Genomic DNA, 11,313 nt, shown 5'->3' with positions numbered 1-11,313 from the left:
TTGAATGTTCAGCATCCTGTTGATACTAATTGAAAAGCAATCTATAGTTTATTAAAAAAACAAACAAACAACTTTCCTCTATATTCTCTAAGTGATGTTATTACCTGATACCTCTCCTTTTCTTATATCTTAGGGAGGGAGCTAGGAAACAGATACACTGACGAAAAATGTTTTCTCTCAAACAGCAGCCAAAGTTGAAAAAAAATCCAGACTTTAGAGAACACATGTTTACAAACAAAGGAAGCTTTGCTGAGCCCAAAGTGTGCCTTGGGCCAGCTTCCAAGAGACTAGTGAGGGAGTATTTTGGAAGAAACCCTGAGAACAACTGTCCCTTGTCTCAGCTGCTGCTCTGCTGTTCACTGAAGTCAAGCTGTGGCCAAACATAGCTTCCCTGCCTATGCCAGTTGCTTCACTCCTACCCACCTTGGGCTCTGCTACTGCCTTAAAGCAAATATATCAGGCAGTATCAGGTGTTATTCATCCTGGTGGGAAAAAATAAGCCAGGTACTGTTTGCTTTTGTCCCCAGGAGGAAAGATTGATTTAAATCAGAGATGCATAATTACACTTACTGTCTCAGATTTAGGCCGTGAGAAATTGGACAGGAAATCTTCCTTGGTCAGCAGGAATTTACGATCTGTGTTTTGCTTTAGTCCTCCTGCAAAATAGGCAGGTTTCAATCAGCCAGGTTTCCACATGGAGATGATATGTCAGAGACCAGCTATGGGCACCAGGCCAGGTGAGCAGGACAGAGTCATGCAGCAAAAGCCATCAAGCAATCACAGGCCTTAGGGATCATTTCTTCACAATGACATAAATGCTGCACCACCCAAAATATAAAATGATACCTTAAGGTCTATTTGAAATGCCTTAGCCATTTCCCAGAGTTTATTACATCCTCTTCAGATTTCTCACTATGTAAAAATCCTGAGACAATCATCAGAAAATGGTGAATCTCATACTGTGATATCTGGGACCCTGCCAGTCCAGGAGCTGTGGTACCAACTGCTGCCCTGGAGCCTGAGCCCAAGCCCTCAGCTTCCTATCAGCAAGACTCCAGTCTCTAGAGTCACCAGCAATTTTTATAGTGAGTTATTTAAGGGCAGCCCCAAGGTGGGGGTATGAGGGTTAATGGGAGGCTTGGGCATTTTTAAGTCATGGAAGGTGAACTATTCATGTGTGGGAATGTGTGTGGGAAAGAAAGGAGATGCAGGTGCTGGGAATTAGCTTTGATTGCCACCTCAGGCTTAAATGGGATCTTGCTCCACAAAAAGCATGGTGACAGTGTGGTTGGGTTAGTTCTTTGGGGTTTATGTTTCTTGGGCTGAGAATTTCTTATCTGAATTTACTGAGTTGTCTAGTTTTCATGCTTTGTTTCATGGCCTGTGGGTGACTGGATTCCAACCTGGTAAGAAGCAAAATTTGTTGACAAGCATCATCATAACAATGGGAAGCGCTTGTGATTGGAAGAAAAGGGGGAGCAAATCCTCTAGAAACTCACAAGGAAAAGAAAATGGTAGAAGTATAACTTGTGCTTATTAGTTGCAAGGCACAGGGAAGCTAACAGAAGTGAGTTAGTCTGCTGAGTTTGGAGTTTGATAGTCCTGGAGTAGTTGTAGGTCAGACTAGTAGGTCTGAAACCTAACTGCCTCAAAGATGAGGGCTGTCATAGGAATCTGGCTGAGCATCCTGGGGAAAGCTGTGAGAGCAGCTGCTTTTGTGCTATTTCTGCCATGCATGACAGGTGCAGTTTGCATGACACTTAGATGCAACAGTGAGGCCATGGGCTGGAACTGAAGTCCCCACTCTTACCTGTGGGGTGCTGCTTTTTGCCCCTTGCACAAATAGTACAGGGAAAACTGAGAAAGAAGCTAACGTAGCCATGCACAGGGTCTGCAGCTCTTAGGTACGTGCTTGGGGAATGTGGTGAAAAGTATGCACTGTACAGGTGCAGACAGTAACTCTTGAATGCTCTGAACTCACTGAGAGTAAAACTGCTTTTGTCCTCTAGAAGCATATCTCCTTGCTTGAAGTTGTTGCCATGTTCAGGGACAACCCTTAAAACTTCTAGCCCGTGCTGGCATCTAATAAAAAAAGGACAGACAGATGTCTTCCCCTGCCCCCCCCCTCTGGTTAAAGAACTGCTGAAACTTCTTTCTCCTTAGAAATTTGAAGTAACTTTTGCTGTGAGCAGAGACCAAGAGTCAAAAGTAGGATGTAGAAGGGCTGAGGGGAGGAAATGAGATCTAGTATGGTAATCTTTACACAGTGTTTGTAATAGGGTCACTGGGGCTTCCTGTGGCAGTGACAGCTCAGCTTGAAAGAGATGTAAAACACCTTCAATCACAGCTCTAGAACTAGTACCTGTTAGGAGGCTGATAATTATTCCCACAACTACTGTGATAAGTGTCCCAAGTGTGCTGAAGTAGAGATAAGACAAGGAATACCAGTTGTCTGCCAGGGCAGGCCTGAAAAAGAGCAGAAAAAGTGTTAATCTCTGCTTTCTTAACCCAAGCAACTTGAAAATGTCATCTGCTTCCAGACACCATATAAATACAGAGTTACTTCTGAACCAAGTGACCTGGTAGCCTTGAACTGCCTCCTTACAATGAAATGTGCACTGAAATTTTGTTCTAAAACTTGCAGGCCAAGTTCCTTCATACTGGAGGAGACTGGTCAGTGCAATGAGGCAACACATGGGACAGAGCAGGTAAAACAGGACAGTCCTGTCTCTGCTAGGAATCTAGGGCAGAGCTGAGCACTCCAGCTAACCCGATGAAGGATTAACTTCTTTAGAAGAGGGGGGCATTATTTAAAGGAGGTGACACACACACACACAAAAAAAAAAAAGTAGTAAATCAGCCATGTGCTGGTCTAAACAACCAGAAACAATAGGGCAACTGTCACACCTCAGGTTACACCTTATTTTGTTCTCCCTGACAATGTGCTCTGTTGCAGCAGTTGCTTCCCCACAGCCATGAGCAATGCTGGAGGCCTCATGTGAGTGAGAGGTGTAGTACATGAAACTGAATGTTGGGCATCCATGTGTGTACCATGAAGGCTCCAAGGTGTAAGGATTGGGATTCCCTAGAAATGTGTTTGTTTAGCCTCTTTTTTGTTCCTGTTGTTCCCTATATTGTCATTCATAGCTGTTACACTTAATTGTGATTGTCCAAAGTAAGACATATGGTAATTGCAGAGGGGAGAAAATACCTTAGATTTTGCCCATTATACTGATAATGCCCTCTTCTGAAATTCCTGAATAGAACTATTTCTGCACAGACAAGCTGGTGTAGGTGAAGCTGGCAAATCGCCTTTTAACTGCCTACTACTTTAATATGTGACAGACTGTGGAAGTTAATCCAATAACTATAAATGTTGTGCTTTCTTTAAAACCATGGTTCCCAGTAAGGCATATCCAAGCCTTTAGACTCAATTATTGAACTGAAGCTTTTCAGATCAATAGGAACATTCACTGGGACTTCTGTTCTGGGATAACTCAGACAAACTTCACTCTGACAGGAAAGAAAAAAAAAAAAATCAGAGAAGACTGCTTCATCTTAAACAGCCTGGTAGGTAAACCAGGGAGGGATAGTTATGGTAACCCAAATGCTAGGCAGATATCTGTGTTGCTTTAAAATAAACACATGCTTTGTTGACTGCACATGATGAACTTGTATACCTCTCTACAGTTGGTGTGTTGAAGACTGTTGTTAATGGATTTTCTGTTGCTGTCAAATTTCCTGAGGATATATTACAGCCTGCAGTTGAGAGGTATAGTGGCTTGGTCCTCTCTGGGAGTGGAGGATAAATCTGAGATCCAATTCCAACCCAAAGTGAAATAACAAAGCCACTGACAAGACCCACAAATGCACCCTGCAAAACAGAAAATGAAACTTGGATTTACATGAAAAGCAAAAGAATATTTGAAACAACACCTAGATGAGTAAGAAACAATCAAGATAATCTAAACTGCAGGCTCCATAGAAAAAATGAAATATACAGTTGGAGAGAGCTGGGGTGCTTACTTCGTTCCCCTTTTGGGAAATACAGTGTTTACTCACAGCTCCTGAGCGTACCTCTTTATTTTGCCACTATGCCTTTACAATCAAAGGATAGCTTTGGGCTGCATGGTATGTGGGAAAATACTGCTTTATTTGAGGCCCTCCTTAAACAAATACAGAAGGAATTTTTCCTTTTTCTCATGTGATCTGTTTTTGCAAAAGTCTCTTCCATTTCAGGGTAGGATTTTTTTTTTTGGCTGACAGCTAGTGATTATTATTTTTCCAGTATATACATGAAATTTGAAACCGCAAAGAGTAACGGTTAGTGATCAGTGAACCTTACTAAATAACAATCCTGTCAGACTAACCCATGGACCATATTCCTAAAGTCTGTCAAATCCATTTTTTGATGGAATAGATTTTTCCTCTGGAAATTATAATATCACGATACTGAAGCACTCTGACAATATCCCAATTCTGTCTGCACGTGCTTGGGTCCCGTTTTTGCAGCCTGACTCCTTTTCGCTCAGACAGGCCAGCATCCTCTGAGTCTACTTGTTGTTCAGCTACATCTCAAGACATGTTGTTCCCTGCTTCTAAAACTGTGTTTTCCAGAAATCCTTGGCAAATTTTCATTTTTATTCAGATTTTTTTTCCACCTCCAGTCATGTAAATCTCTTCATGGGATGGAAATTCAAGTTCCTATAAAGTCCTATTAATCACTTCCCTGGGATAAGGAGGAAAGGGAGCAAGGGGAAATGTCTTCATGGAAAGTGTCAAAAACATCTCCCTCGCTGCCCAACATAAAATCAGTGGGGGGAGAGGGGGAGGGAGATGCTCAAAATTATCAATGAATTTTGGACAACAAGCAGAGCTTTAAATTTCTACTTACGATTCCATTTGCAAAGGAGCAGAGGATTCCCAAGGCAAACAGTCCTAAAAGGGGGCCACCAACCATGCCAAAAATGCTGAGTGCTGCCTAAGGAAGGAATAGGGTCTGCCATCAGGTGCTGTGCAAGAATGTTAAAGCCTCCAACATTGCAAGAATGAAATTATGAGGGGTTTTTTAACTAGTGCATACTCAGCTGGCAGGACTTGGTATAGTTACATGGGTGCTTAAAGCAGAGGCTAAGCCATAGGCTGTTTGAGTCCAGTATTCAACAAAGGATAAAAACTAATCTCATAATGATATCTAGCAATTATTTTCTTACATAATTCATTCTGGGTCATTCAACACGGGCATGAAAAAGCAGCCTGACACATACCTGCAACAAGGCTCCCAGGAGAGATGCCAGCGCAGCCATAGCAATGCAGACTCCACCATAAAACAGGCCTGTGTGGGAAAGGCAGAATGATGCGTAAATCTGCCAAAGTTTGAAAATCACTAATGGAAATGTTTCTGTCTAACCCAGTGTGGCCCCTGACATCTTCAAAACAAATCTGCTAGCATCTGGGTTTTTTCTAAGGGAGCCTGAATTGGCCAAAAGGTCAGGTTTCTGTTTACATTAAGAGGAGATCATGCAAACTTGACAAAATCCTCTTCCTGTATATTACTAAAGATTAGTTACTAAATGGCAGCCATATGGATTAGTCATAGCAGCAATACTACACGTATTGTTCGTATTTCTCATGTAATCTCCTGTGTCATAGTCCTTATTGTGAGGGAATGATTTTTGCTTCTCAGTCTAAAGTCTTCAGAGCAAGAAAGTAAATGCTAGCAGATTACTGGGAGCTGGCACCGTGACAAAGAACACCCCCGGTCACCAGGACGTAGTGTCTCTTCCCAGGACCCGTAACACTGGCTTATTTGTTTTTTCCACCCTGCTGAGTTTCACTGCACAAGGAATAGGTTAATCTCACTGTTTAATGTGATATGTTAGGCAAGTCATGATAACACCAACAACAACTTTGGCATAAATATTTGCAATAATGTTTAAGAAGCTGCTTTCAGGTGAGGATATTTAATACTTGTCACCTGCCACCAGTCTGTGGTGCTCACTGGGATGGTCTATGACACCATGTTGGGACTGTGGTTTTCCCATGCATAGTGCAAACACCTGGGCTACACTGCAAACACATGGTCTTACTGCAAATACTTGGGCTATACCTGCAGCTGCTCACGGACAGTACAACTAGCGGAGATTTAAACCATCTGCTCAACATAGTTCTGACCCCCTTCTTTGAGCTACATCAAACGGAGGAGCTAAACAGACTGAGGGTCCATGTAAAAGGAACAAGCTTTAGAAAAACTCTTTTCTCTTAGGGTATTATTAATAGCAGGAATAATTAATAAATAGATATTGTTTTATAGGTTTCATTAATAGAGCACAAGTGTTCTAGGAACAATACTGACAGTTTAAGATAGTTCAGAAGATAAGTAACCATGATGACCGAAGACTGCATCAGTGAGTAGTGGCATCAGAAGAATTGGAACGGAATGATGAGAACTAGCTGAAACTGTGGAATATAATGGACTTTTGAAATTGATGATGAATTGAGACCTGAACGTTCCTGGAAAATCACCAAAGACTCTTTGTATTGCATGTTATGTAGAATCATATATATAGAGGGTGCTTTTTGTTAGCTGTTGCCACTCACTGAGATGATGGCCCAACTCTGAGTTGTTAATAAAGCAAGCCTAGAAGTACCCGCAGTCTGGTGAAATCCTTTAACAGTCCAAGAGTATATCAGAGAAAACATGAAGTTTCTCATTCTCTGGAATGTTATTGGTACACAATGCTATTGCTTGTGTATCACTCAGTTCAAAAGGTTTGTTACAAAATTGTTTCCTACGCTTCTCATTTTTGACAGATGAAAGAAAAATAACAGGTGTTTCAGTCTGAGACATTTGGCTTTTTATTATTGCGAATCAATATTGAATACAGATGCAGTGCATCTTCCCTGCTTACAGATCAAAAAAGATGGCTTATTTTTTTCCTTATGCTCACTTGAAATAGCTTGTCCCCCATTCTGTGTAAAACCTACACAGCTCATCTCGTCTCCCCCAAGTATTGCACCACTGTAGTCCTATTGGTGTAAATGCACTTACTCCTGACTTACACTGCCATAAGCGAGATCTGCATTAAGCCCTCACTTAGTAAAGCAAGAATGGAAAAGATATTTTCTTAGACATACTCATCCCCATGGAAATCCATGACAACTTCTTTTCAGAGAGGGATCTGAAGTACGGCCTAATGAGGTCTTCAACAGTCACAGCAGCCAGAGCATTGATGCTGGAGGACACTGTACTACAGAAGGCAAGATTTATACATTTTTTTTATCGTAGAAGCTGAAATCATAGATAACAGATGGGTTACTGGCAGAGAGAAACTGCCACTCTCTAGAACAGTGGCAGAAAACTAACTGCTGCATTGGTTGAAATAACTTATTATTCCAGGTGATACAGTCAATAGCTTACAAAAATTGTTTAAAATAATTGCTCTTAGTGAAGACAAGGCAAATCTTGATGAAAAGACAGGTCTGGAGAAGACAATGAAAATATGTATTACATGTTGCTAACCTGTAAACACTATTGGTATACATGATACCTTCACAAACGATCTAGACAGTATATATCTAGGTAGGTAAAATTCCTACATGCAGGTCACTGATTGCTTTGAATGCACTCTCAGAGGAGGATTCAGATAATCTAATTACATTAATCTAAAAATTAGGTATCTAGTCCAAACTGAACTATTCCAGGCTCCCTATGGAGTCAGAGAAACCAGCACTCCTGAGGCAGAAAGCCAGTCAGGTGATCTTGTGTCTATGTGTACCTTGCTCCCGTGTGCCACCAGCTTTTCAAACATCCTGGCTGTTCCCTCTATTTATGTAGCTACAAGTACTCAGAACAAAAAAATTATTCTGGTGTCACATTCTTAAGTTTCCTCATTTTTATCTGCTTACTATTGTTTAGAGCCTTCCTCTAGAGAGGCAATGTTTCCTAAAATATGCTTCTTGGGAAAGCTGAACAAAACACTCCCCACTATGAGATAGAAGGGAATTGATTTGTCTCCTTCGGTAAAAATATATAGGGATTGTTGTTTTCATGGGGTTCATTCAAGACAATTGGAAGTCTAGGAACTCTCTTGCAAACAAACTCTAAAGATCAAGGATGAGGAAAGGGAGATGATTTTAAAGTTATGCAGCTTTGAAACTGGAAAATTAGAGATGAGCAGTATAAAACTCTCCCAAACTCTAGCTATTTTGTGTAACCATTGATTTATAACGCTTAAAAATTCCTAAGGCAGAGGGGCTTTAAAAACACAGAGAGGAGGATTTGTTAGTGCCATACATGGCGTGTGGCTAGCTGTTTCCTCACGTGCTAGTAGGGAACTCCAAACAGTTTTGAGTCCTTAGGACCTCAGAGCACCACTGTTGAAAACTATGGATTTTTAAGCTGCATCATCAAAGTTCTTGTAGTGCTTTTTTTAAAGAACAAAAGCTAGTTAGACAAAGAAATGAAATGTAAAAGTTTTAGTATAAATGCAACTTCAGCTCTAACAAAAAAAAAAAAAAGAGACAGACACTAGGTTCCAAATTATTAAATTACCTTAATGTCCCACTGTAGGCACTAGCCACAAAAAGCCCTGGCAGTCCTGGAAAATCATGGAGAATATCCAGCACTAGGTATGGCATTAGCTGAAAAATTCAGAGAGTAAGAAATATTACTATCTTGCCCTAATTTTTCTTTTTGTCACTGTGTTATTTTTGTTATAGCATTCTCACTGGCATTCTGACCAGCTGTTCTAATTCTTAATGTCCCACCTTGCATTATTTATTGGTTTTCTACAGAGAAAACCAATCCTAAAACATCCACTTGAGAAACAGCAAAGTCCGTTTAGACCACCTAACAGAGATGAACATATAGCCATTTCATCAGGCTTGGTTTCCAGTGACAATGGTAGAGGAAGGGCAGCAGGCAGTCTGTACTGTACATCACTCTGTTGGGCTTGGGTGCAACATTAGATGCTATGTTTGCTGTTGATGCCACAAAAAGGTTTTTAGATACAGTCCAATAACCTCAGAGTACCTGAAAACAATTTTCTTATTGGAAACCGTGTGTCATTTGTTGACCTTTGCAAGATCTGAGTGCTGGAAAGAGGAAATTTAAGATTTTCTTCCTTTGAAACCTTTTGTTCACAGACAAGTTGGTCTTTTTAGTACCTTGCTTCCAGTTTCCACCGAAAGAATTTGATTGACAGGAATAAGTTAATTTCCTTCAGGTTTCTACATTGGTTCTCCACATCTAATTTTATTCTACCCTTAAAGACCAGGTGATCCTGCCTCAAGTATTCTGTGCTCTTTTCCTGGCTTTCCAGCTATTGTCTGTGGGGTGTTACCCAGAGCCTATGATTATCCCAGGCATAAACATACAAAAAAAAGACTTGTATGATTTCCTTGGGCCCTGACTCTGGTCAGTCTATGTTCCTCAGGTCTTGTTCCTCAGGTAAATCTGCTGCTCAGGGCCTATTTAGGGAGAGGCTGCCACCGGTTACAAGGTGGTTTCTCCACAGCACAGTACAACACGGTTTGATTGCCCAGCTCTCCTCCGAAGGAGGGAAGGATGCACCATTACTAGCAAAGAACTGCCTGCTGGTAACCTTCTTCCAGGTGTATTTGGGCATGATTATGTTTCAAATATGAAAAGGCTTTCACCTCCCTGGGCACAGAGCAGTTTAGGTTGGGTGATATAAAGCAGCTCGCTTGGGCCCACAATCACTCACACAGGCACCGCTGTTTCAGACGTCCCTGGCAGCAGTCTCTTCCCCTCGCTTCTATCTGAAACACTGTTTCATGCAGTGCTGGCACTCCCAGGCCCATTTTGGGTGAAAAACCCAAATACCTGCAGAGGTGGGTGGACTGAGCACTCTCCACATCACTGCTGAAACCTGCAGCTCTGGGACAGGTGGGGGATGCTGGGACTGAACAGTGCCCAGGACAGGTCTGCTGCTTTCTCCAGGGTATTCCCTCCCACCATAGTCTCAGCTTAATCCTTCAGTGCTACAGACTGACCTGATACAGAACTCAGGCATGTCATTATTACCAGTGCCGTGGCTCTTGAACCCCCTCTGTCTGGCTATTATGGCTACGGAGGAAGGATGCCCCCTCACCACCTTCCCCTCAAACTTGGGGCCCTACCTGGTCGAGCGCTGACACCTGCTTTGCCGTCCATGGGTCACAGTCCTTATAGATGGAGTAGAGGGCCAGGCCGCACAGCACCGCGCAGGCCAGTATCGCCCAGAGGCCCACCAGGTTGATGTAGAGGGACCTGCACCAACACGCACAGAAGCACCGTGTTAGAGCTCAATGTCCCACAAGACCCCGCCAGGCCCAAGCGAACAAGCACCTGCATCAGCACCAAGGAGACCTTCTGGTCGGTGGCTGCCAGCTGGAAATGGAACAACTCCTAGTATTTCACCTGGTGCGAGATCATGTTTTTAAATATACAAATTACACTTCTGGTTTTGGCAGTACGGTTTGAGTGCCTATCCCCTGACAAAGTCTCCTCTGGAGATGATGGGAGTGATATGGCAATCCCCATGTTTCATCATGTGCATGAGTTTTACATTGCAGGCAGCTGGCAAGGAGATGCTCTTTCCCCCCCTTGCCCCACACCCCTTGGTAAAGACAAGCCCCAGACAGATTTGTAAGGTGGGGTGCCCTAGATCAAAGCGTGGGGTACCTTTTAGTCAGCACCAGCACTCCTTTGCCTCTGGAGCTGCAGTGCTGCACTTACACAATGCTGGAGTTGCCCTTATAAGAGCAACAAATCCCCCATTTCCTCCTGGGACAGTCTCCGTGGGAGGCAGCAGTGAGGCACTGGGACATTGGACCTGTCTGGAGCCACCTACAACTGCCGCTTCCAGAGAGCAGTGTTTGCCACTGACCCCATGGCTTCCCCTTTAGTGACTAAACAACTTGTAGCCCAGTATGGTCCAATAACCCCATCACCTCCCCACATCCTGATGGGAGCTTCAGCTAACACTGAGAGTAGAAATGAGTTTTCATCAGGCATTGATGCCACTTTTGCGGCACACAACACTGCCTCTATTGGCAGTGAAAAACAAATCATTCCTCTCACCCAATGAGGGCTTTTCCCTTCCATCTAACTATCTGATCTTCTCAAACGTTTCTCAGCTTTTGATGACTCCTGGGTTACAAAGTTCTTCTCACCTAGGATGGTCAGTTCAAGCAAACACACCCACTGGGAGGCTGGCCTTGAAAAACAGTGTTCCTTTCCATCAGCTGCCTCCCAGTTATCTGTGTACCATCTGCAGATAGTGATTTAACTCTCTGACAGATCACATA

At 42.7% G+C, this 11,313-nt stretch overlaps 1 protein-coding gene across 1 annotated transcript in view; it reads right to left on the bottom strand.

Moving 5' to 3' along the window:
- The window catches only part of SLC5A8 (solute carrier family 5 member 8), a 29,179-nt gene that overhangs the window by 4,374 nt on the left and 13,492 nt on the right, over nt 1-11,313 (bottom strand). Inside the window, exons 7-14 of the mRNA XM_074826961.1 lie at nt 10,144-10,273; nt 8,555-8,643; nt 7,138-7,250; nt 5,268-5,335; nt 4,895-4,981; nt 3,681-3,874; nt 2,363-2,466; nt 571-656 (exon numbers count right to left, since the gene is read on the bottom strand). Coding sequence (XP_074683062.1) covers nt 571-656; nt 2,363-2,466; nt 3,681-3,874; nt 4,895-4,981; nt 5,268-5,335; nt 7,138-7,250; nt 8,555-8,643; nt 10,144-10,273 — 871 coding nt within the window. The remainder of the gene's footprint in view (nt 1-570; nt 657-2,362; nt 2,467-3,680; nt 3,875-4,894; nt 4,982-5,267; nt 5,336-7,137; nt 7,251-8,554; nt 8,644-10,143; nt 10,274-11,313) is intronic.

This window comes from Strix aluco, chromosome 5 (genome assembly GCF_031877795.1).
Source record: "Strix aluco isolate bStrAlu1 chromosome 5, bStrAlu1.hap1, whole genome shotgun sequence".
In the NCBI taxonomy this organism is placed as follows: Eukaryota; Metazoa; Chordata; class Aves; order Strigiformes; family Strigidae; genus Strix; species Strix aluco.
This window is presented reverse-complemented; position numbering and strand designations above follow the sequence as displayed.